Source organism: Nannobrachium achirus, assembly GCF_963921795.1.
Source record: "Nannobrachium achirus genome assembly, chromosome: 2".
NCBI lineage: Eukaryota > Metazoa > Chordata > Actinopteri > Myctophiformes > Myctophidae > Nannobrachium > Nannobrachium achirus.
The window spans coordinates 38,932,980-38,960,493 of NC_137811.1; the positions used below are offsets into that span (position 1 = coordinate 38,932,980).

A 27,514-nucleotide genomic window follows, 5' to 3' on the forward strand; every position below is an offset into this window, starting at 1 on the left:
TTAAGTGTTGCAGCTGATAGAAGTTCGAAAGTAAACACTGGGAATAGCTTGGAAAAGACATTATAGGATGAAACTTTGAGAATGAAGGCCATCTGTGTGTGTGCGTGACTGCGTATGTGTGTGAGCATGCCTGTGTGTGACTCAAATATCCTTGCAGTCTCCCTCCATTTGTCTCTACTTTGTGCCTGGCACCGGTCCAAACTCTTATTCTAATCTGTCTCCATATGCTGTCGCCTACACACACACACACACACACACACACACACACACACACACACACACACACACACACACACACACACACACACACACACACACACACACACACACACACACACACACACACACACACACACACACACACACACACACACACGCACGCGCGCACACACACACACACACACACACACACACACACACACACACACACACTCGCACGCACGCACGCACAAACATGCACGCGCTCACACACGCGCTCACACACGTGCTCACATACAGTACTCACCCATGCCACCCAGGAGAGCAAATTATGTGGATAAAGGGAAATCAACAGGAAGAGTGTATAGCCTCAGTCTGGCTGTAAGTGTAAACACTTACATTTTCACTGTGCTCTCTGCCTAGTGCCTACACACAGGAATTTATCTTTTTTTGTGGTAGTTAAAGAATGCATTACAAATTATTCCGGCCTACAACAGTGGTTCTCAACCAGTGGGTCAGGACCCCCAGGGGGGTCCCCAGATGATTAACTTAATGTGCAACATTGTTTTCTGACTCAACAGTAAACAAACCAACATAAAGTTTAAGTGTATAGATAGAGGGTATCTGCACATTTCTAATTTGACAATTTACATTTAAACATTGGCCAAACTGTCAAATGTTAGAGGTAGAAATTGTGAAAATAGCCGATCTACATGCTCACAACGCCTCACATTGCGAGGCGTTGTGAGCATGTAGATCTGCTATTTTCAAAACCGTGTTATACAAAATGTAATGCCTCAACTCTTAGTGCTCGTCAGGGTGGGGGGTCCCCAGTTAAAATATGATTATTTGGGGGGTCGTGGCCTGAAAAGGTTGAGAACCACTGCCCTACAAGGCCCAAAGCCATCACTTCCCCATCACTTCCCCATCACTTCCCCACTTCATAAAGTGACACTCACGTGGGACAAGGAGCCACTCCGTTGCCCTGGGGTTGGCATGGCTCCACCTCCTCCAGGGGAGGGCACTGTTCCCCTTCTCCCGTGGGGAACTGGAGCACATGTCGGCTTCTGGAGCGCGTGCCACTGGGGGCCTGGGCCTCCACACAGGTCTTGGAGCAGGGGCCCCATTCCGCCCACTCAGTCAGCTGGCAATCCTTGGGGAGGACGCATGATTGGACCGTTGGCGGAAGGTCCCTTGGCGTACATAGCCTGTGAAAAAAGATAGGGGGGGGGGGGGGTACAGTATGGTGAGGTGAGACGAGGTGAAAATGGTGTGCTAGCCCGAGTTTCATCTCTCAAAGCAGATTCTAAAGGAAAAAAACAGGGAGGGTTTTTCCCTTTTCTTTGACGATGGCTAGCCAGATTGGCCCGAGTTAAGACGGTCCCTCAGCCTCAGGGCTCTATACTTCTGTCTTTTCCGTTTTCGCTCTACAATATCTTTGCTGAAAATAGGAGATCTACAAGCTTACAACACGTTGCGTTCTGAGCTTGTAGATCAGCTATTTTCTGCAAATTTATGAATAACCTAAAGTTTTTATTTTGTCCAATCTGTAGGGTAGAGTATGTTAATACAATATAACTTAAACAATTGGGGTGGTTGTATTTTGTCTCCTTGCTCTTCCATTGAGACATTTAGATCGTGTCAAAGGCCATGTCTAACCTAGACACAGGTTTTGACCTGATCACAGATATAAAAAACTAGATGCCTCATTCGCCGCTGCAGTTCATTGGACCGACGTGCAACAACTGGAAGCCGTACGTTACGTCCGGGAGTGCCAGTGACCACGCTGACATCAAAGTCACTAGGCCTCTACTGGCCAATCACAGAGCGTCTTTTCATTCAATTCAACAGCGCTAGTTCCAATGTTGTGCGGCTCAGCTGTTCTTAGAGGCTGCGTACGAAAAGACCCGCCCCCACCTGCCTCTGATTGGCCTACCAACTACCGCTTCTGTGACGCACGTGGAAGTGGAAAACGACCGGAAACGACCGGTCGCCGAGTCCCGCGAACCGGCCGCGCCCCAGAGCCGAAGGAGGCGTCTACCTTTCTTTGTCTATGGACCTGATGGTCAATTTACTAGAAGAAAATAGAGTCCCCATCACTGTTTCTACTCAGCTCCACTGGTTTTATTACTTCAGCGTTTCGATCCGGTTGGATCTTCTTCAGGAAATATATATATAATATAATAAATATAATTATATTATTCCTGAAGAAGATCCAACCGGTTCGAAAAGTTGAAGCAATAAAACCAGTGGAGCGGATATGTTCTTCTTGTGTTGCCATTTGTCCAGCACCTGGGCTAGAGTGGATCTGTGCATGCACTATCACTGCATCAAAGGAGCCACCGTACCGGCTCTGTCACTCTACTGTAAAAATGTTGGCAATTGTGCAGGTTCAAACCGGGGTAGAAGAGGAAAGTTACATAGTGTGCTTTAAACAATAAGAAAGCGGGTTCAACCTCGCATCAAACAGTTAATATATACTCCTGTGCAGCACAGGAGTATATAAGCCAATAAAGCACTTGAGAATCTGCAACGATTAAATGCCCTTTTATTTTATTAGTGCTGTGTACAGTATATGAAGTATATAGGTTGACTAACGTTTTGAGTCATGACTGATGAAGATGCACTCAAAACGTTAGTCAACCTGCATACTTGGCACCGTGTAAATATAAAGCCATTTAATGGTCTGATGAAGATGTACTTGGCATCGAAACGTAATAGTAAACCTGTATACTTAGCACCTTGTAAATAAAAAGGCTTTTAAGTTTTTTTTAATTACAAGATGAGACCATAGAACACTGTTTTATGGTCTCTGAAGAGGTTCTCATATCTTTCTTGGGATCCTTTCTAATTCAACCCATTAAAACCGGGAAAGCATCTGTTATTTTAGATTTTAGCGTCGTCTTTAAAAAAGAATCCGGATTTACAAGCTCACAGCGAGCTTGTACATCTGATTTAGAAGGCATTTATAGAATAGGCCTCAGGTCTTAATGGATTCATTGAGACAAATGATTGGGAAAGTTGTAAGGGTGAAAATGTTACGTCAGGATTTGTGGTCCTACTGACCACAGGTGAATAAGTGGATCCAGCAGAACACGTGTACTTGACCACATTGACAGAGGAACTTCATGAGCCACCGACTGGCACTATAATTTGTTAGTTGCTATAGTTTGTTAGTCTCATTAGTTACCACGATCACTGTATACTCAGTTTCATATCAGTAATAAAATCTAACATGCAAGGTATTTCTGTCTTCATGTGTTGAGTCCACGCCACAAACCTTGGGCAATCTATCACTGACAGCCATCTTTTAATCATTCCACGACTAGTATTTAGCAGTTAATGAGCAACCAGGCCTCTTTGGGCCCCTTCTGAATCATTAGGAATTTGTTCTAACTAAAGCCGAGCACTTTCTGTTCCTCTCTGTCGGCGTGTCTCTTTACCCTAGAGGCGATGCAGCTGACGAGCTATTAGTGCTAATTACAGCTCTGCTTCATTTAGAAAGATCTCATTTAGACACCGCCGCCTCACTTCACCTCCACTGCCTCAAACTTTGGGTAAAAATAAGGAATTGTGTGAGCCTGGTGTTATTTTTTATTTTCTTTGTAACAACTGTGTCTTTACAGATTAGGACACCTCTGCAGCCTTGTGATATGTGGGTGGCTGGGTGCTAGAGCAACACTGGAACTCTTCTGATGGATTTCGTGTCCTTCTAAAATTGGTGTTTAGTGTTTGTTTTGCATTTGGAAAGCAAAAAGAAAAATAGGAAAAGTAATCACCAACATGATGGCTCCATTTCCTCGCCTCTGATGTAACTTTACTGAAAAGGCCTAAAGCAGCTGGATTCTCTAAGCATTTGGCATTTGTTATGGCTATTGCCAACAAGGGTTGAAGGGTTTAAGACACCATTATTTCTTAATTTCTGTCATTTAGACAGAATGAGGACAGTTAACAATGCAGTCCAACTGCTTCCAGATGAAAGAATTATCCACATTTCAACACTTGCATGCTCATTACCTGCATTCAACAAAACATTTTCCCATTGGAACTGTCTACGGTATGTGGGTTCAAGGGACTACAGCAAGTAAGCCTCTCTAGAATTTCAGTGCTGTTGCGAAAATACTTAGTCAAATAAATAGTCATGTGTGAAGAAGAGAATCACGATAATGGCAGCATACTGTATGTATGGGAATCGGGATACTCATTAAATGCAATCACCTAATATGATACATGCTAAGTGGTTTCAGTATCAGGGTTCTACTTAAAAGGCGCTGGTCTAGGTTGAAGCAAGGACTTCTCAGAGAGAGAAGACCCAATGACAGATGAATATCAAAACAAAATGGAAATGAATGAAGGGAGCAAGATGTTCAGAAAATGTCTGGCAAGGAATTGACTGGGTTACTGCTGCACTGGGAAGTTAGTTCCACTTTTCAAAAAACAACTATAAATATTTCAGAACCATAAATAAACAAGTCAAGGATTAATATTTATGTTCCTGTGGGCATGAGAGCTGTTTTTGCAGATCCTTTGAAATATTTGATCCCAGTCACTGCTGAGAATTTAGCACCAACAATGCATTAATGAACAGTTTTAGTACATAATTGATCAGATCTAAGCCTATGTGGCATGTGACAAATACATAATGTGAATGGAGGGGTTGCATTATTCACACTGTCACTGATACTTTCCTAGAGGTGAGAGATGCTGTGAAAGCCAAGATTTCTGAAGGAGTGGCATTGACATTTTGAAGCTATTGTCACTCAAGGGACAGCAAGCTGACAGAGAACCCATGGAATCTTCCAATGACAAGACTGAATGACTAAAGCATTTCTGGAATTCCATCGGGACGGATCAAGCATTTATTATGGATCAAAACAAACCTTTTCTCGGAAATAATCATCAAACTTTGACACTGATATCAAGGTTTCAAGACCATTAAGATATTGTGACTGTCTAGGACATCCGCTTTTTCCATTGGTCAGCATAAACCTTGGGTGTGTCTGAAAATTGGACAGTACCTATCGATCTCAAGGTTCTTTCAGCATATTGAATCCTAAAACTCCATAGTGTAGTCAGCACTTCTTTCTCCAACATCATAGATTTATAATGTCCAATCCTAATGAATTGATCATAGGTGGCCGGCCTGTCAGGGCCAATGGAAATAAAAACAAATTAAAAATATATAAAAGGGCATTGCATTTGCAAATCAATTCAGCAGTGATTATTTAGGAATAATAGTCAATAAGCAGTGTCTTGGTGCTCAATATTGATTAATTCCACAGCTAGTTTGCTAAGTTTGTGGACAAATAATCAGGAGCTTCCATGCTATTATAGAGGATAAAGGAACCGCTGTGTTAATGCTCGTATAGAAATTATTCTTGTAATGAAATCATTCAGAGCCTAATTGGAATAGGTCTATGATTTTCATGTTGCCATATTTGGTAACCATTTAAAAAAGCAATAAGTCACGCGTGGCCCTCCTTTATCAGGGTTATGGTTAGAGCCGTGGCAAGAACTCCCTCTTGTGTGTTATTACTTAATTATGTTATCATGATGTCTCATGCTTGTAATAATAAGTTCACTCTTCAAAAGTCTTAACTGCAGAAAATTATTCTCTTGTGGGACAAAATGTGGTAACATATCTTATGCTATGAATGAATTAACGATAACGCATCGTTTGAAGAATATAACATTACAAAGAATTGGAGTGAAAGAGTTAGCAATTAGTGCACCCTGAGCAGATTTATTTTGGCATACTGTACAATTTTACAACTTAAGTACAGTTTTGATGTCAGAATGTTCAAATGATGTGCAAATAAGTACAGTATTGCTTTCCTATTCCACTTTTACACTTCGGATTAACACAACGTTTGTCAAGGATGTACAATTAAAGCATACTTATTTACATGCACATCGACGGTGGGTGCTGGGCCAATGAAACTATGAACTATATGAAAAGATTGTTATTTCGCAAATACAAAGTAAATCCTTTACCTGGAAAAGGGTGTGCGGGCCGGGCTCTATACCTCTTTTCAACTTTTTTTTCCACTCCCCATCTTTCTCCCCATTTCCTGACAGTCTACTGTCCTACCAATAAAGGCATAAAAGCCAAAGAATAAATAATAATAAAAAAAAAAAGAAAAATCTTTAAAAAACTACAGTACAGTACTTCTCTTTGTTGAATACCATTCAGTCTGCAGTTAAAGAAGGTTTGACACATTTGTGGAAACTGCCTCTCTAGTTACTTAGCAGAAACAACGATTCCCATTTATGGAATTAATTCTATTAATTTCTATGATTGGGGTCCAAAAGTAATTGGGGTTACATGATTTTTTTCAGTCAATGAACTCAAGTATCTTATTCAGCCAATTTACTACGCAATTTGAAGCCTTGCTTTAGATGACAGGATATTGTTCACAACTCTAATTACTTGTTTGTTTATAAATCACTGGAGTCAAATTGTTACCACTGTTTCACTAAAGAGAACAAATCCTTATACAAATACTAATTGCATCACTAGAACGTTATTCTGTATTTGGATGTGGGCTGTTTGTAACTTGGGACAAATAAATAAATACATTTGAGTCCACCCCATGACCTACATCTTATATCAGTGTTGTGGGAATATTGCCCAGATCTATTGTCAGTGAATATATGGTTGTTGCTGTGTTTTGAATTATATAGACTAGCTAGAAACTGCAACAGTCTATTGTTAATGATCACACTCAAAATCAAGTTATTTTCCTTCTGGTAGTTTATTTTCCAATTCTATTTCCGTACCTTTGACTTTACATTTTTTATGTACAAACTATTGATCGTCTTTTCTGAGTGTTGCAGTGACTTTTCCTATGTTCGTGCATTGGCATCTTGAGTGATTAGTTTCGGAAGGAACATGTCTGGAATGAATCACTGGCTAAAAGTGAAGTCACACTGTGAAACATGATTGCAGTATAACTTTATGTTGCCATTTCCATCCTAGACAACATATTGACGGTACTAGTAGGGCCTTGAGCCTAATTTAGATTTAGTCATACAACAGTGTCCTGCGCTTAAAACCACCTATCTGCAAGCTCACGTGTGAGCATGTGATATGCTATTTTCGGCGCAGGAGGACACAACATGAAGAATACATTTGGCATTACTGTTCTAGCAAAGCAGAGAGAAAGACACCAGATAACCATTTCATCCACCTGCCAACCTCTGACAGCAAGAAGAAGGATCAAATGATTACTCAAGGATCAAATGATTACTCAAGCTCACAGCGCGGCACCGAGTGCCGCGCTGCGAGCTTGTAGATCTGCTATTTTTGAAAAATCTTGAAAATGTGTGCAAGAAACCCTATGTCAAGGACCCCCAAGATGATATGTAATTGGCCACGGACCCCGATCTCAAAATATTTAGTTCCAGGGAGTCAGGGACCCCCAGAAGCAAAATTTTAGTTAGAAATGTTCGCTTAGAAATACATATATTCAAAGATTTTCACACATTTTCAAAAATAGCAGATCTACAAGCTCGCAGCGCGGCACTCGGTGCCGCGCTGTGAGCTTGTATATCTGCTATTTTTCAATAGTTAAAGTTACTAGGGCCCCTCCACCTTGGGCCCCAGTAACTCAGTCCCACTTTCCTACCCCTTGTGACGCCCCTGCTCATCGCACAGCTTCTAGGCTAACAGGTAATTGCATGCATGTGTCTTGGGGAGTATTCTGCAATATCTATGCAATTCATACTGTACATCAGATCCTTGGTGGTTCTTATTGGTGATTTGTGACGATGATTTTCTTATAATTCCACACAACGGCAGCAGTGTTTTGATTTGTTGTAAACAAAGACCGAAAAGAATAAACCATTCTCTCAACCATTCATTATCAAAAGAAATAAAAAAGAAAACAAACTTTGCACTTCTTCAAATTACAGTTAATAATTAATAAGAAAGACAAAGCTGTTTCTGTACCAACTGTGCACAACAGCATTTAGATCTTTTTCTTTTTTTAGTCCCTGATGATAAAACAAATTTGGAAGGATTTTTCACCTTTGCCTAAGTGAGAACTGTGTAGGATATCTAATTATGTACCATGGAACAATGCTATAAACGTAACTGAAAAAGCGACAGATGACAATGACTGCTAAATGAAAACAATATCATGCAACTCACTGGATTCCTAAGGCGCTCCCGTTCCTGTGTGCACAGATCACCTCCCGTGTCTGGTAGCCCACCTGGACGTCAAAGAACGGACTCTCTTGCCGGTTCAGACGATTCCTCGTCCGTTTCTTCTGGATTAGTTCCCTGGTCTCGGGGTCTTTGGCCCCAGCTCGCTCCCTGCCCCCCGGACCTTTACCTCTCCTCCGCTTGGCCTGACGTACTGGCCGGGTTTGCGGCACGGCACAGGGGGTCCACGGCCCGATCCTCAAACTGTACAAACCCTCAGGACCTTTGCAAGCCCCCAGTTTACAGGACTGAAACTCAGTCAGGTTGGGACAGGCGGCCCCTTCAAAAAGCGGGGGAACGAGTACACTGCGGACCCTGTTCCTAAGGCCTGTCCCGCACGTTTTGGAGCAGGAAGTCCACGGGGAATACTCCGAAACCACGCAGTCCTGAGGGCAAGGGATCAGGCACGCCTGCTCCAAGCGAGGCTTGGTCTCAAAGTACTCACAGATGGCATCCTCTGCTGGCGACCCATCTGCCTTAAGCATGCAGCCCACCTCCCGTGTCTGGATGCCCTCCTCTCCCCCGGTGCATACGGTGGGCCGCGGGGCGCCAAAAGTCCTCGCCGCCACTGGCACGCACTCGTTCCAGGCACCCAGTTGCCAGTCATAGAGGTCCTTGTGCCAGTCACACACGCGGAAACAGTTCCTCTGGTTGGAGGGCCTCTGGCCCTGGTCACAGTTGGTGTGGAGAGTGGTCCAGCCTTCCACATGGGCACACCACACGGCCCGGCTCTGGCTGCCACCTGGACCGCAGTCACTGCTCATACATCTTCCCCACGGCCCTGGGGAACAGAGGACATTAGCAGCAGTTACACTCACATAATGGAATTAAACACGTTTTAGATTAATCAGTGAGTGCACAGTAAAATCCGGTGGTAATTTAGCAATTTAGCCACTTTCGACCTGGTGTCCCTATTTTGGGCATGTCATTATTATAGGCAGAAATCATGAAGCGTTCCAAAAAGGTCCATAAATAGCAGTGTGTAGCAAGGTTGTACACTACAGTAGATGTTTTCACCACTTGACACCGTTGTATGAAGATATAAAGTATAAAATAGGGCTTAAGTGGTTTAAGGATTTTAATGGGTGGTATTGGTGAATGATGGTGAATGATGGTTATTTCTTCAACAATTAAACGCAAATTCTATAATATAAAAAGCATTACTATATAAAAACAGAACAGACTGAGAATACCAGTATTAAAACAAAATGTACATGCAGTAACACTCATCGCACTTACAGTAATGTAGACCAGTGATTATCAACCTTTTTTATTTCAAGGACGCACAGTTTGATATGCATTTTGGCCAAACTCCAAGTTGAGAACCAGCAAAAATAATAATTCATATTATTACAGTGGATGAAGGCATTTCATATTCTGAACCAGGGGTAGACACTTGACACTAAGCTCTCAGAGCAGAGGCACTTGCACATCTGGCAAGTACAGGTCATGTTCTACTTGCCCAAAGGTCATGCCCACTTGCCCGAAAAGTAAATTGTCCATTGTAAAATGATTGGTAAGATTTTAATTACCACTCAATTTCTTTACTTTCTGGTGCTGTGCGATAAAAAAATGTCATACACTATACCTCCAAATACAAATACCAAATATAGCTATGATTGAATATGTCTGTGGTTTCGCACTTGTTACATTCCACAGACCAGAAAATGGCGCGCTCTGGCCATGTTCAGGTGTTTAGACAGATATCTTGTGTTGTGTTTATAGACGGTTGTGTCCCCTCTCAAATGAGCACTTGCCCTGTCGGGCAACCTGAAAGCAAACTTCACCTGCCCGAAAGTTTTATTTACCTCGCCGGGGTCAGGTGGGCAAGCCTTAGTGTCAATGCCTGTGAGCTAGTAGTTAACAGAGGTCCATTGATAATACATACACAATAATGTTCCCCCCTCTTGTGGACCACCAAGAGAAACAAAACGCAAACCATGACGATGAAGTCAGTCGATGAGGCCGAATTAACGGTCTATACCCTAGCATCCCTATTCTGGGGCAAATATTCTGTGAAAATATTTAGTGTAGCCCATTGGAATACAGTCTAAGTTTAAGTGGTTAAAGGGATAGTTCAACCTAAAAATGACTATTATTTAGTTTTTGTTGCATTCCTAAGACAATCATTTGAGGAGACTCTTGTGTCTCCATAGGGAACAAAGCAGGCTCTTTGTGTCTCCTGAAGGAATCACTGCTAGTCATCAAATTATTGGCTTAGGAATGTGACAAAAGCAAAAGTGTAAAAAATGTAATAAATATATAAATAATCCATGAATTCAAGTCTCCATAAAAGGTGAGTAATCGATAGAAAGAAAGTATTTTTGGGGAGTGAACTATCCCTTTAAGCAACCTCCTGCGGGTGCAGGGGGAAGAACAGTCAGATCAATGATGCTGAATTAAAAGCCTACTGTGCTTCAAAGCCTCCAACACAGACTCATCACATTTAAAATTCATGTGCAAGAAATTAGGACATGTTCTCTCAGTGTGACTTTAACCCACCAACACTGCCATGCCATAGGAGGAATTTAAATATTTGGGTATTTGGCTTGGTTCTCAACTGTCTTTAAAGCCCCATTATATTGCCATGGAAAATAAATTTCAGCCTGAGATTATTATGCCGTTCTGTCAACTGTGTCACAGAAACATAACTAGAAAGTTGCACTTCATGGGACGCATAATTCCACCAGGCCAGGTGGCATACCCAGGGCTAAGTGGTGGGTTCTTTCCAAAGAGACACTATGGGAGGAAGTATTGTAACCTGAAAACCAGACCAATCTTCCGGTGCAAAATATGTGCAAAAATAAATAGCCCTCTGCTGATTTGGGTCTGTTGGGTCTGTTTCCCTGCCCCCGAAGTTGTGGGGCACCAATCAGGGCACACAGAGACGCAGAGATTCCAGACCAATATCTGCGCAGTGATATTAGTCTGGCCATGCCAGGCTAGAAGTATTGAATGCAGAAAAAATGGTACAGACAAAAGTAATTCACAGATGAGGGACACTATACAGGGAGCTTCCTTCCCATAGCCAACCGTATTCATTAAATTGTAATTCATTTCAATCATGTACATAGCACTTAGTGTGTAGCCGCCAGTGGACAATGAGCAGAAGGAAGTGGCTTTCATCATGTTTTCTGACTTTTCTCACATATTGTCCTCGTGTAGAAGTATAATAATAATAATAATCCTTGACTGACAGAAATCAGGAGTTTATTACCATAAAAAACCAAGGCCTCATGATGACAACCTGTTAACAGTTCCCATCTCTCATGCTGCTGGTGTGGTGATTGGCTTCAATCAGTATGTCAGCAGGCCCGCCGCAACCTCAAAGGACTTTACTCTCTCTCCCTATATCAGCACACCGGATCAATGTCCAGCTGCAAGAGTGGATGATATATGTTACACCACATATTTGTGATTCAGGGGTTGTCTGGGCGCCCGTTAGCTACAGATCAAGCAAAGCTTTATTTAATACCCCTTAGAAAAGATGTGTCTTGGGTATTCAGCACAAAAGATACAAGGGAGTAAAATATCCGCAGCATTCCCCAGAATAATCCTCTCGACTGCTTGTGTGAGTCAATGAAATACCAGAGATATTTATTTTCTCTGACAGGACTGGCAGCTTGCTTTGAGGCCTCTATGGCCATGTGTACTGTACAGTATGTGTGTGTGTGTGTGTGTGTGTGTGTGTGTGTGTGTGTGTGTGTGTGTGTGTGTGTGTGTGTGTGTGTGTGTGTGTGTGTGTGCGCGCGCGCGCGCGTGCATGATCCCTCATGGGATCAATGAATAATAATCCATCTATCTATTTCACAGTGTAAAATGGTGAGATGAAAGTAATGGTAAGCCAGTGAATTGTCTTGCAAAAGCTATATAAGCTACGTACCGTATATTGAATTTCCATACAGTAAATAAAATACAGAACAGAAGAATGTTCATTCAATATCTAGTCAACATATTGCATGGTATTATGGAATCAAGTTCTCCCATTCTGAAACCATAAATCCAGTGCATAAGATTTGTTTGTTTGACAGGCAACTCTCACACTATGAACAAACAGGGGCGTCAATTGGGTATGGCAGGGGTATGCAGCCGCCATACCCTGGGTCCAGGGGGGGAAATACAAGTTGTAAATAAATATAAATCCATGAATGTCTCTTTGTCTATCTGGTTATGTTGTTAAATTACAGTAAAATAACTACAAATGCAAAATGTTACAACACTTTAACAAGGTATTATAGGCCTTATTCTCCCCATCTTGACAGAATGGTATATTCCCAGGTCCCCCAGGTCAGCTGCACAGGGTTAGGGTTAGGTTAATGCAATGCAATGCATGAATGAAAATAGCCGATCTACATGCTCACAACGGCTCGCAGCGCGAGGCGTTGTGAGCATGTAGATCGGCTATTTTCACAATAGAACCGTGTTATAATACCTCTTTTCCATGAGGACTCCAAATCTTTGCCATACCCTAGCTTTTGCTGAACTGACGCCACTGTGAACAAAGATGACCGTTGAGGTGATCAAACATTACTTAATGAGAATTCAACCCGGAATGAGTTTTATAATTGTATCAATAAAGGTCTCAAAGGAGTAGTTGACCCCATGAAACCTTGAATTTATGGAGATTTGTTTGTTGTTGTCGCATTAAGCCAATAATTTGATAACCAGCAATTCGGTCTCCTACTGAGCTGTCATCTGGAATGCGACAAAAACAAAACAATCTCCTAAATTCAAGTCTTCATGGAGTGTGCAATTGATAGAAAATAAGTAATTTTTGGGTGAACGACTCCTCTAAAGCAGGGGTCTTCAACGTTTTCAGGCCAAGGACCCCTTAGCTGAGAGAGAGATGAAGCAGGGACCCCCTCTACATATTGTATAAATGTGTGATGGAGATTTTCATCGATTTCATAGATAGATTCATAGACTTGTTTGACAGCACTGTCATCAGTCTATTTTGGATTCATGTTAATGTGTATTTTCAGACATTTAACCACTTAAATCGTCGATATGTTGTAAACTTTACCTTTCACTATGTACTTGGTCTGCTCTTTTTTACCTCTACACCAAACCTAATTGAGAAAATAGCCGAGCTACAAGCTCTCAACGCCTCGCAGCAGCGGCCCCCCTGTAGTAACTCTAAGGACCCCCTAGGGTTCCCGGACCCCCTGGTGAAGACCCCTGCTCTAAAGGACGACTTCACCCATTTTCAGCCAATCTTCATATAATTGGTCCTAACTTATGCTCGTCACAATATGGCACCATTTTGTCTACTCTGTCTCATAGGAGGGTTGTGGACATTTTCTATATTTTAAAGATTAAATGCTGCAATTCCAGGGACTATAAGAAGTACTGTAATCTTTGATTTTGTGTTAAACAGTAGGGTTGTGTAGATGGTTCTATAAATTGCTTTTTTGGTAGATAATCTTACTTTGGAATTACAACCATAAATCATTTTTACTTAGGCTACTGTATATACAGTAATTGGCTAAGTTTCTGCTCTAAAAGAGAGCAGAAATGTGCATAGTAAAATGATAATTCATCAATTTGTGACTTCAATTAACACGGGGGTCTTGCTAGTAACTCAAATACCCTATGCAAAAATCCACAAATCCTGAGCTTAGTGGTTTAAAGTGCTCACACTTTCACACAATGTCCATTGGCCTTAACTGGTTCCCTGCACAGTAAAATCCTCAGTGTCCTCAGCTAAGCCAAATGACTCAGATCCACCTATCACTTAAAGAGATAGTAACTAGAAAGCTGCAATTCTGGGAAATTTCAAGTAGGTCGCAATGACACGAGTCATTGGGAAATGAATTCTGTCTTACCATTTATATTACATATTGTGATGTCACGTGAAGCATAACCAATCCTGTCTGACTGGACTTTATATTGTCCAAACAGAAAAGGGATTATGGGTTTACAGAAAAGGTTACAGAAAACGTCCACTGAACTCAATGGACTTTTGGGGTTCCAGAAAAGGGTTTACTCTAGGTGATATAAAGGTTTGCAGATGGACAATGGACAAGAACGATAGTCTGGTTGCCTATAGCAACCACACTAATAACTAGAAGCAGTGCTCTTCCGAGCACAGGTCTCCACCAGGCCGTGCGTCCTGGTGGTGCTACTGTATAATAGGCCAATGTAAAAAGGGTGGCATATGTTCTTCACCTTAGATCTTTCATGGCAATCGGACGCTGCATGCATGATTTCAAGCATTGTGTTCCAAAAATGTGTTTTGCTAAAGTCTACCTGCTGGTGGCGCTATAACAGGACAATGTTAAAAAGGTAGCATTTGTTCCTTGACCTAGTGGGAATATGTGTGGCAAATGTCACGGTAATCGCAAGCTGCGTTGATGATTTGAGGCATTTTGTTAAAAAACGGAGCAATCCTGCAAACTTTGGAAGCTAATATTAGCCAATCAGGATGGAATGTGAAATATCAGACGGATCGGACTTGATCACATGACTATAGAGATACTGTGTACCGATTTGCATGATTTTTGGATAAAATCTCAAGGAGTAATATCCAAAAATGTGTTTTACATAAGTCGGCCCAAAGGTGGCGCTATAAAAGGCTGATGTGAAAAATGCAGGGCAAAGGTTTATCCTTAGCCTCTAGGGAGTGCGCTTACAAAGTTTGAAACTGATCGGTGGAGTTATAGGTAAAACCACAAATCGGGCTGTTATAGCGCCACCATGAGGCTGATTAAAAAAAAATTAAGTGGAATTTCTTCCTCGGCCTCAATCCCACAAACTTTGGAAGCCAATCTTAGCCAATCAGGATGGAATATGCAAAATCGGACAGATCTGTGTCGATCACATGACTGTCGAGATATTGCCTACCGATTTGTAGGATTTTTGGACAAAATCTGTAAGAGTAGTGCACAGAAATGTGTTTAGCAAACATCGGCCACTAGTTGGCGCTAGAAAAGGCCCATTTGAAAAATTTAGGGCAGAGGTTTTAGATTGGCATCCAGGGAATGTGTGTGCTCACTTTGGCAGCGACCGGGCCAACGGCGACTGAGATTTGGCGCTCACAAACTGCGAGGACGCACGGACGGACGCACGGACGGACGCACGGACGGACGGACGCACGGACGGACACACGGACGGAGGGGAAAACATACTCTCCCTCAGCCTTCGGCTGGTGGAGACAATTAGTGTAATATCTCCACTATTGAGATCTCTGTGTATCCCCGATGCTCATTAAAGGAAGAGCCCATTTATTTATCCTGACCTAAAGGAAGTAAAGGGTCACAGTGTAGCTCGCTTGGTTGTGTTTGATTATTATTGATCAAATCCACAGCTTCTCACTCACAAAGACAGGCGCATTGCTGACAAGTTCAATACCATCCTCACTATCTGACAGCTGCCAGAAGCAATGCATTTGAAGTGAGGGCAATGCATATACTGTACACAGTATCTAATTCAATGGAAAACATGCACCATACGTGCTCCTTTATGAAGTGCCAACATGACACAGGTGCAGTTGGAGAGACATTTTTGTCAAGCTGAAAAGATGAAAAGGGAAGCTGGCTTGTATATTTTGAGTCCGTCCATCTCAAGTGGTGTCTGGTCCACGCCCAGCGTGAGCTCCAGTCGTCCTAGTGGATCAAAGCCAGCAGATGCACCTGGCTGAGGACTTCTCAGACAGGGAGGAGAAGTACGGACTCTGGCAGCTTGTTTGTGAAAACACTGCATACATTTTAGGCAATAAATAGGCCATGAAGTTGCTCAGTCTTGATTCAATTCTCACCTACAACTCCTATTCTCACCCATTTAGGACAGGAACCCCTTTTGGGGTTTTTACCTTTCAATACTGCTATGTACAGCAGTGGTTCAGCAGTGGTTCCCCATTCAGGTCGAGTCCCAAAAAAGAATTTAGGAAACAAAAAATGTAAGGACCCTAATGTGTCCGTGACCCTCAAATGGGTCTCGACACAGTGTTTTCTTTTTCTTTTTTTTAGCTGTGTTTGAAAAACACTGCTCAATGAATCGTCCTGAAGTGACATCATCATGAAAGCGCCCGAATAATCAGTTTTGGCAGTTTTGCCCTGGCGGAGCTAGGCTCACAGCACGTTCGTTTCTATTGGATGGCCACTCACTGCTGCAAATCGAGAGCTCTTGCCCATTTGTTGCTTTTTTGCCCCTCCTAATGCTCGATTAGATGGAGGCAGGTGGGAAAAGTACTCACATGACGCAAAGGAGTGGAAATCGCGGCTCTGAGCAGAATCGCGGTGGACAATGTGGTCTGAAGTGTCCCTCCCACACACTATGGTGTTCTACTGGGCTATTTGTGGGACAATGTGGTTTGAATAAGTGTCCCTCCACTCCACACTATGCTGTTTGGTAACAGATCCGTTCGCCCGCACTGACCGCTCGGTGGGTTAAAAACAAACGCAGTGGTGGGAAAAGTACTCCGATGACTTACTTAAGTAAAAGTATCAATACTGCAATAGAAATAGCCCACTGTTACAAGTAAAAGTGTGAAATTCAAAAAGTACTTGAGTAAAAGTACAAAAGTATTGGCATCAAAATACAAAATGTTTGCTTGTGACTGCTTGTAGATCGGCTATTTTCAAATAGCCTAGGTATACATGGGGCTAAAGTGGATTAATGTATGTTTTATACTATTATAATGTATATCTGCAAAGTAACTAGTAACTAAAGTTTTCAAATAATTGTAGGGGAGAAAAAGTACAATATTTGCATTTTGAGTATTTACAAACAGTTATTGTTGGCGTGATACGGCCATGCAGTCATCAGTGGTGTAAAGTAGGCCTAACTAAGTACATTTAAAAGTACTAAGTAGCCTACTTGCATTCCGGGTACTTTAAACAATAGATGTTTTGTCCTTGAAAGTCCGGAATTAAAAATGTATATGAGTAAAAGCACAAAAGTGTTGGCATCAACATTTAGTTACAAGTAAAAGTACAGAATGTTTGGTCAGAATTTAGAAGGCGTTTTAGAATCAACCTCAGGCTTAAATGGGTTAACCCATACAAATGCCTTCTAAAGCAGCAGTCCTCACACTTTCAAGATCTTTCCACAAACGTTCAAAAATAGCAGATGTGCAAGCTTTTATAATCTAGCTAAAGTAAAAGTCTAAATTTACACAGATGCTTTCCCGGTTTTAATGGGTTAATACTTTATTATTGATATTCACTAATTTCGTGCAATTATCCAGACATGTTAGAGCACAGCTCGCTCTTATTGGCTTGTCACCCTGTGTAAGAGTGGAGGTTTTCTCTGCTGTACTTTAATGCTTCGCGTCCTGCTAGCTCAACCCCCTGACTCAGTGGGAAAAACACTGCTTGCTCCTCTCCATTGACTTTGTATTGAACTTGGCATCATTCTCAGAATGTAGGCAGCCAAATGACACACTGCTGGTGTGAAATCTGTGTTATAGATTCCTCCCAAACACCTTCTCCTCCGAAAATAGCATTCCTGGAGGGAGAGCATGCAGCAAAAAGTGAGAGATCTAGAGAAGGATGTAAGTCGCATGATTAAGAAAGGAAAAACAGACTATAAAGACAAAGTTGAGGTGGAACTAAGAAATGGCAATGCAAGGGATGCTTGGAGGGGACTGAACACAATGATGGGTAGGAAACAAAAAGCAGACCCTAAATGTGACGACCCTGTTAACCTTTCAAATGATCTGAATATTTAATAAACATGACTTGAGTGATGAATGTGACTCTGTTTGTGCAGGGATGACACGTGCCCCTGTGATTGCGACCGTCAGGTCGCACTTACTATCAAAACCTCCACAAACTGTGAGTCAGTCAGTCAGTCAGTCCGTCCGTCCGTCCGTCCGTCCGTCCGTCGGTCAGTCTGTCTGTCACACGTCACACTATTGCCCTGCTCATATCTCCGCAACCGTTGCCCCGATCCATGCCAAATTTTGCACACACACTCCTTGCCTGCCAAACTACAACAACTACAACCCCCCAGATGTAAAAAATGACCAAATGTGAAAAAATGACCAAATGACCACCCCAACGGGGCTGCTCACGGTGAATTCCCGGGGACCACCGACTCCTGGTGCTCCAGAACGGATGCCAAAGTGGTGGCGCCCCCAGTGGAGGACCCCCTCCACTGCAGCTCACATAAAATGCCGTAACTCCGGCTAGGAGCGTCCGGGAGAGCCGGGGCCGGTACCTATTCGTCCGCCAAGGCAACGCGGAGACCCCACCCCTCATTTCTCACATGGCCCTCTTCTAGCGCCACCATGAGGCCGATTCTTGCAAAACACATTTTTGGACACTGCTCCTACAGATTTTGCCCTAAAATCACACAAATCGGTACACACTATGTCTACACTCATGTCATCAACATGGATCTGTCCCATATAGCGCCACCATCAGGCCGATTTTTTCAAACACATTTTTGGACACTGCTCCTACAGATTTTGCCCTAAAATCACGCAAATCTGTACACAGTATGTCTACACTCATCTCATCAATATGGATGTCCCATATAGCGCCACCATCAGGCAGATTTTTTGAACCACATTTTTGGACACTGCTCCTACACATTTTGCCCTAAAATCACGCTGCGACCTGACGGTCGCTTATCTCCCGATTAGGGAGTCTTACTGGTATTAAAGGAACAGGATGTCATTTCAATCTTCCAGCAGGTCAATCCTGCAAAGCTCCCGGGCCAGATGTGCTCCAGGGAAGGGTGCTGAAAGAATCTGTCACCCAACTGGGACCCATTATTTACCCAGCTATTCCAGATGTTCCTTAATATCAGCTTTGTCCCCCAGGCTTGGAAAACAGCAACCATTGTCCCGGTGCCCAAAACTGCACAGGCAAAATTGCTACAGTACATGAACCCCATCTGTTCCAAAGACACATGTGTGACCTGAGCGTTAGTAGTAACCTCAATTTTATGGATCAGGACATTTTGAGATGGAGACCCCAACGAGCTGTAATAATAACAACTTCTCTGACTGTCTTGTCTTAATACTGGCATTCCACAGGAGAGTGTTTTATCTCCTCTCTTATTCTCCCTATACAGAAATGAGGATAAAACAACAACAAAGATTTCTCTCTCATAAGTTCTCTTTGATGACATTGGCCGTGGCTGCACGCCTGCAGGATGCTCCAGTCCCTCCTACTCCCTACACAATTAATGACCGTAGGGCAACCTTTGACATTACTGTCACTAAGACCAAGGAGCTGTGTTTGGGAGGTATGACAGGAGCAGAGGGGACAGAGTCCATCTTTAGGCCTGTTATCATGAGTGGGGAGGAAGTGGAGCAGGTCACTAACTTTAAATATCTGGTAACAACGCACACCTGCAGGATGCTCCAGTCCCTCCTACTCCCTACACAATTAATGACCGTATCGCTACCTGGTTTGAGGGCAACTTTTGACATTACTGTCACTAAGACCAAGGAGCTGTGTTTGGGAGCTATGACAGGAGCAAAGGCGACAGGGTCCATCTTTAGGCCTGTTATCATGAGTGGGGAGGAAGTGGAGCAGGTCACTAACTTTAAATATCTGGTAACAACTATAGACAATAAACTCACCTTGCAGACCAATGCAGATAGCATTTATAAAAAGGCTCCATCTTCTCATGAAACAGAGAAGCTTTGATGCTAGTAACTGAGAGTGTTCTCACTTTTAACATTGTGGTATGGGAACCTCTCAGTTAGATATACTGTAGGAACAAGTTCACCCCAGGTAAACAAGGCTAGTAAGAGCATTGGAGACAAACAATCCATGATTCCCGGAGGCCGCGCCCCCACCTCTCCGCCCTCGTTACTGTTGCTACGTACGTCAAGCTTTGAAGCTGACTTCTGTCAGAGCCCGTCACTCAGTCATTCACTAGTGTCAGCATGGAGGATGCATGTCAACACACTGCCCATCGCGTTTTGAACCCAGACCTTCGAAATCTCTTCCAAATCCGTCAACAAGGCCTGGCATGCATTGGAAAAATATTAAACTATTTGACTATTAAAAGTAAACAGCAGAGGAATACTGTATAAGGAAATCGCTCTCTGGCTGCTGGACCTATTGAGCCGTTTTAACTGACTCAGATCGATTTAAATATGAATAATACTGTATTGGCTAATATGCCCCATGACTATAACACCCAACACCGTATTTGTTATGTTAAATGGCTACCAATCTGGCTAGCCATCGTCAAGGAAAGGTTCGGTCGCTCGCTACAACTCTGTCTCGAGAATGAATTTCTACTAATTAAGCCTAACATCAGCCATAAGCATGCATTGCCAACATTATCATCACAGACTTCGATTCATGCCATTATAATGATTAGTGTTATTGACCTGGGCGGCATGTGAGTTTCATCAAGTCTTGTCATATGAACTGAGAAAATATGTGTATGACTCATTTTATACCAACACATTCTACAGTATGTGTTTATCATGAAGCACCAAGGAATAGGCTACTTCATATAATATAAGCCAACTTTTATCACTGGACGGGACAGTTATGTGTACCACAACACAAGGTAAGAAAGACAACAAATTGCAGCACTTAATGAATATACCTACAAGTGAATTTATCGCCCAAACGGTGTGTTAATGTATTTAATTTTTTCTTTTGTTTTTTGTGTTGTTTTGTTATAGCATTACAATGGCTTTGTTTATGATTTAAGAATTTAAAATTATAGAAAGGACAAAAAGGGTAGGCACTATAAGCTTCGGCTTCTGCCTAGTCCTTTTCGGTTGAATTATTGTTTATTTTTTTTATTTTGTGTTGTTATTGTTTTTACAATGATTTTAACCTTGAACCGAAATAAAAACTATTCATTCATTCATTCATTCATTTGATCTGTGAGTGTGATGATGGTGTGTGTTAACAGCCTATAGAGCGACAAATGAGGTAGGCTATACTCTACATTAAACAACAACCAGAATAAACTGCTTCAAATGTAGGCTAAGCCTACATGTTTCTTATCATGCCGATTGCTTATAAATCTATAACATTTTGATATCTCTGGCATGAAATGGTTGCAATTCCTGAAAAGTTTAGCTGCCGAGTTGCAGATGGAGACAAGGGTGTTGTCGCACCAAATTCTGGCCCCTGGGTACAAGGATTCACTGCGGGCCCACATGAATGTTCTTCATCGGGGGATTGCATCTGCTAAAGTCTAAAATAATTAAGGCCCTTCCACCTTTGGCCCTAGTAACTCAGTCTCAGTCCCACTCCCCCCCTTGTGACGCCCCTGCCCATAGCCTCCACTGCAGCTACCCAAGGCAGAGCTGAAACACTTCACGTTTTAGGCTACCCCTGTTCATTCAGCCTAGCTACATTAGGCTAATACTCAGTAGCTATTTAACATAACAAATAAGGTATTTGTAGTCATGTGTATTCATATTTAAATCGGAGTCAGTGTAAACGCCCGGTTAAAGTTCCAGCAGTCAGCACGATTGCCATATATGGGCTTAATATTGATGACATCAGGGATCTCCATATATGATTGCCAGATCAGGCTGTCTTGGTCATTGAGTCAACAAGGTGATGTCACAACTGGTCAGCTATTATAGACATTGAGGTGTTACCCACCCACTGACGTATGGACAGGATCAGCCGGGTTTCATAGTAAACTGCAACCTACAGTCTCAATAATTGCGATCCAACTTTCATAGTCTTTATGAGTTCATTTGATTTTCACTTCAAATGGCATTTCCTGGGTACACAGCCACATTCCAACACCCCAAATTCCACACTCACTCCACTCACATCTCCACTCATTCGTTAGTCCCGCCTCTGAGTGAGGGACTGGAGGGAGGTAGTTGTGTTTTGTGATGTCATGCGGCTAGCAGTGTGAGCTGTGATTGGTCTACCAGTTATTCCATATAAAAAAATAAAAAATACAAAAGAATGTTGGGTTGTGTTGAGCTGTAGTTTAGATTAAACGAACCGCTACAGTTATACCAACATAATTGCATGTTTGCATATCCTCTGGCCGAGATAAACATCACCACACTGAACATGCCTTGCAACTAAGTCACGTTATTCTCAGTAGAGTGTGTCTGCCAAACGCTAGCAAACAATGTGGTGTATGATGCAAGGCCTGTGTACTGTTTGTAGAGGGTGTACAGTTAGCAGCAATAGGATAACAATCCCTCATGCAGACTGTAATATATAGTATAGAATCCTGAAATGTGAATCCTCATGGAATGCTTGGGCCAATGTGTACAGTAGAGTTTTCATTTGGGAGACCATTTGGAGGGCAAGCTCAGAAAAGATCAAACTATATCCAAGGGAAAAGGGAAAAGACCAGAGGGTAACACTCGACATCCGAAAGAACGCCAAGCTACTTAACATTCAAGGATGATTATTAACCCTGGCCAGCATTCAGTGTGATCAGTGCCCTCGGCTGTATCTCGCTAAGCCATGATCCATTGACTTAAGCGCTTCCTGGAACACTTGATGTGAATTCCATTAGCTACAATACCACAATATTGCTGACATGGTTATGAGGGGCCTTCTTTGATGATTCTGATTCAGCATTTCCAACACAACGCATCTAACTGGGAGGCTGGTGTTTGAACACATCGTTTTATTTTCAAAGTAGGGTAGCGCGATCTTAAATCCCAGCGTGATCTTAAATTATGATTATTGCTGTAACTAATTAACTGTATCATGTGCATAAACCCTTTGAAACATTGAATATTATGAAAATAAAACTGAATATATGAACAGAAATGAAGGTTATACATATTACAACCTAATTATACTGTTTGTACTGTAACACAACAGGATGAAGTCTCTCACAAAATACCATTCTAAACCATTCCCTGTAAACTCCTGAGCAGTTTCTCTAGGGGGTGCAGGGAGACAAAGAGCAGCAATAGCTCAACACTGGTGCTTTTATCTGAATCAGCAGCAAAGAGCAAACCATAATGGCACACTGCATTCAAGCAGCAGGTTGCATTTTAATTTGCTTCTGTGTCAACAATGACAAGATGTTGTCTTCCACTGCTCGTCAGCTCATCCATTCTGGTGTCAAAATGCAGTGTTCAACACAGCCAGGCTAATTTCCAAAGGTCAGAAGCACTGGTCCGTGTGAAGAGCTGTCATGAAAAATGCCAAAGCTGTCACTTTCTATACAAAAACAATCACTAAACCTCTAAAAGCTCTACTCACTTGTTTAAAATGCCTCAAAATCTCAACGACAAAACACATGAATACTGCCTTGTGCATTTGAACAGCACATGATTTCACAAGAGGATGAGCTAAAAGCACAATGCTTGACTGCACATGCATAACCCAGTAAAATGCCATGTGTGGATTGTAAATAAACAGCATAATGTCAACGGTCTCTCTGAAAATACTGTATCACTGCAAAATATGTACCTGTTTGATTTTTGGGCGAACCGCTCTCCACGGTATGTATTTTTCCTATATTGACAGAGGTAATAGAGCTGAGATGGATGTCACTTTGGGAAGACACAGGTGAGAAGGCTTTGAGGGGATTTGATGGTAGCCCAGCAGTGGTTCATATGGACTCGGGTAGGAGGTCTAAACCCACTGCACCATCTCTGGGTATTTTTGTGGTACGTCAGTGTTGACCTGAGTTCTCTTGCCCTAGTTCAGGGGTCTTCAACAGGGGGTCCGGGACTATGGAGTTACATTTGTGTCTTTATTATCCAAGCAAAAGAAAAAGAATTGAGAGATAAAAAATAAAAAAAAACAGAGCAAAAAAAATGTATCCAAGCAAAATAAAAAGTATTGAGAGATAAAAAAAAAAAAAAAAAAAAGAGCAAAAAAGGACACAAATGTAACTCCATACGGGACCCCTAGGGGGGCCTCAGAGTTACTACAGGGGGTCCTCCAAATCTTTTGGTGATAGAAAGTTCTTTTCTCCTTTTTTATATTAACCACTTGAACCCTTGTGTCCATATTATGAGAACTTTAGCCAAAAAATAGCAGACAAGCTCACAACGCCTTGCGCTGCGAGGCGTTGTGAGCTTGTAGATCGGCTATTTTCGGCAAAGAGCTTTGATGTAGAGGGGGAAAAGAGCAGACTAAAGGGCTTTGCACACAGGACCGTTGCGTTTCTTTCCGTTTGCTGCATGATTAAAACGCATTGGATTTGGTGTGCAAGGCTGTGCGGAATCCACACTGCGGATCCGAAGAGGAGTCATAAAAGGAGTCAATGAGTTTTTACCGCATGCGACAAGATGCACGAATGGAACTGAGTTCGATCGGGGAAAAAACGCAGCCGCAGCCACCTGCCGCATGGCAAATTCGGAGCCGGTGTGCATGAGGTCATAAATAATCATTGTTTTCTTTAAAAAAATGAAATCATCCGTTTTTTCCGTGCGAGAAAAACGCGCCTGTGTGCAAAGGGCTTAAGTACAGAGTGAAAGGTCAAGTTTAATAAGTATTGACGGTTCAACTGGTTAAATATCTGAAAACACAAATTGACATGAATCCAAAATACATTGACGATTGTGCTGTCAAACAATGAAACTATGGAGGTTGTGGGGGTCCCTGCTTAATCTCTCTCTCAACTAAGGGGGTCCTTGGCCTGAAAACGTTGGAGACCCCTGCCCTAGTTTACTGAGGGAATCAGAGGTGGCCATCGCCACAGGCACTAAATAATGGGGAAGGGACTGGCGCCTCAATCACGCTGCTCAGAGCTGTATTCAACATGCACATCACACCACTCTGACAAGTCAGCTGTATGACAGCAGTGACTAACTGGCCACAAATCACTAGTACAGCTACTGCATTTCTTATGATCCAGCCACTCCAACTAATAAGGTTTGCCCCCCCAGGTACAGCATAGAGGAGGAAAACATGCTGCAGGCCTACATTATATTGAATTGGGAATAGTTGTATGGTCCATGGTCTATGGCTGCTATAATCAATACTAAAAGCATCAGTCACATAGAATATATATATATATATTTTTTTTTCATATAATTTTGATTTAGAAAGAAACTCCCTAGAAAAATGTGTGAAGAAAAACATCTATTTCATACATAATTTAGATACTTTATGTCCATGAGGCCGGAAGGTTGGGAAGCGGAAATTACTGTATGTTTTCGTCCCTGTGTGTGTCTGTGTCTGTGTCTGTGTCTGTGTGTGTGCGTGCGTGTGTGCGTGTGTGCGTGCGTGTCTGTGAGAATGTTCGCAGATAATCTCGGAAACTGTGGACAAATTAACATAAAATGTTTCATTCCATATTCCATATTCTGTGGGGGAGGGGGCCTATTTTACAAAAAATAAACCAATCATTAACACTAAATATGAATCACACATTGAGGGGCCTCTAAACAACATACTGTAGAGCCAAAAGCGATTACCGTTTACACTTAGACCCGGGCGGTGCCACATGATACACTGACCGTGAAACAGGGTTTTGATATTCCATATGGTTTTCCTATAAGTTCAAGGGGCCTATTCCATACCAAAAATGTCCTATATCACGAACGCAACATCGTTGCAAATGCGAAAAGTTGCACCATACAGTATGTGATCACATCAGGGATCTCCATATAGTGTGTGCCAGCGGCTACGTCATTGTAGTCCTTAGCGGCCATTTCTTGGGTAAAACACAGGTGTTTCAATTGTTTGATTGCATAGAACTAATGCTATAGTCTAATCAGAACACCTGTGTAAGGCTGTGTTTACCCAAGAAATGGCCGCTCTTAGAACTACATTTGGCACACCCTATATGAGCATAAAAGGGACAAGGACAGAATTCATTTGCAAGTGTGGTTGCTGTGACGCGAGTCACATTTGCAAATGAATTCTGTCTTGGCCATATGTGGAGCGTGACATGAGGCGTGACTGACTGAGAGACTGACTGACGCACAGGAGCTGCAGGTTTTCATAGTAAATACCACCTACGATCGCAATAAATGCTATTTCCCCTGCTTCCTGACGCTGCAATCCACAACTTACACAGCTCTGGCCAGGCAACCCAGTCTGCCGGAGATATGCACTCCATGGGAGCACCCCTTCTAGTTGTTGCTGTACCCTTTCATATTATGCTAAAAGAAACATGATGAAGTCTGTAATGTGTTTTCTTTTCCATTCAAATTACTGTATAACAGGAAGAAAAAAGAACACAGCACACCCTCAGTCTTGTACATACAGCAGTATGGTCCACAGAGCAATTCCACCATTTTATTTTATTTGTTTTGTCTTGTTTGACTTAAATTTGAAGAGGCAGTTCAATGGGAAAAAGAATCCCTCAAGGGAGTGTGACAGTTTGGCAAAGGGGGCAATGGCATGAAGGGTGGCGGTGTGCGGTACAGTATGGGGGATGGTTTGTGAGTGTGGGATGGATTGAATTGCTTAGGAGTGTTAAGCCTGATTCATGCTTAATCATAAGACAATGATCCGTGCCAAAAAACAGCTGATCTACAGCTCACAGCGTGACATGAGGCAATGTGTTGTATGGGCCCTATTTTCGTCCATGCCTTACCCCTAATCCCTAAACTTATTTGCCTCTTATTACTATTTTGAAAAATAGCCAATCTACAAGCTCACAACGTGTCGATGTAGATCGGCTAAAAATGCACTTAAGCAATCCATTAAGAAATGGCACATTATACAGATATGCCATTTCAAAACTTCACATGTCCTGCTATTGGCAAGACAGTAGATTTTCAGGGGATTTGCAGAACATTTGCTATTTTTATGACCATCTCTAACTTTGAAGTTTAAATCCTATCTATGAAAGTGGATTCTGCTTTTCAATGGGAATGGAGTGGTTTCTTGCCATTTGCGAGTTTCTGCAAAAATATGCTCCATTCTCCATCAAAATTAGAAAGGCAAAACAGGGAAAGAAACCTGAGGGGGGAAAAAAAGCATTTACAGGACATTTTCAGGAAATGAGCACTAAATACTGAAGAGTTGAAACGGCACATCTGTACATCATAGGCTACCTTCTGTATTGCATTGTCAGATTTTGTAAACAGCCAATGGCTGTGTTGTATGAATCACATTTTAACCAGAGATGTTCAACCCCATGCATGTACAGTACAGGGCAAATCATCCTTTATGTTTTATAGGCTCATGCTGCGTGGATTTCTTCTCGATGGGAAAGAAGGATACCACACATTTACACATAGGTAGCAGTGCTGCTGGCATCGGTCAAAGGCTGTTAAAG

General features: G+C 42.3%; 1 protein-coding gene across 1 annotated transcript in view; it reads right to left on the reverse strand.

Annotated features, from left to right (window-relative positions):
• Positions 1-27,514, reverse strand: part of thsd7ab (thrombospondin, type I, domain containing 7Ab) — a gene marked incomplete at its 5' end in the record, with an annotated part of 186,633 nt that overhangs the window by 98,973 nt on the left and 60,146 nt on the right. Inside the window, 2 exons of the mRNA XM_080746633.1 lie at positions 1,158-1,406; positions 8,351-9,185. Coding sequence (XP_080602759.1) covers positions 1,158-1,406; positions 8,351-9,185 — 1,084 coding nt within the window. The remainder of the gene's footprint in view (positions 1-1,157; positions 1,407-8,350; positions 9,186-27,514) is intronic.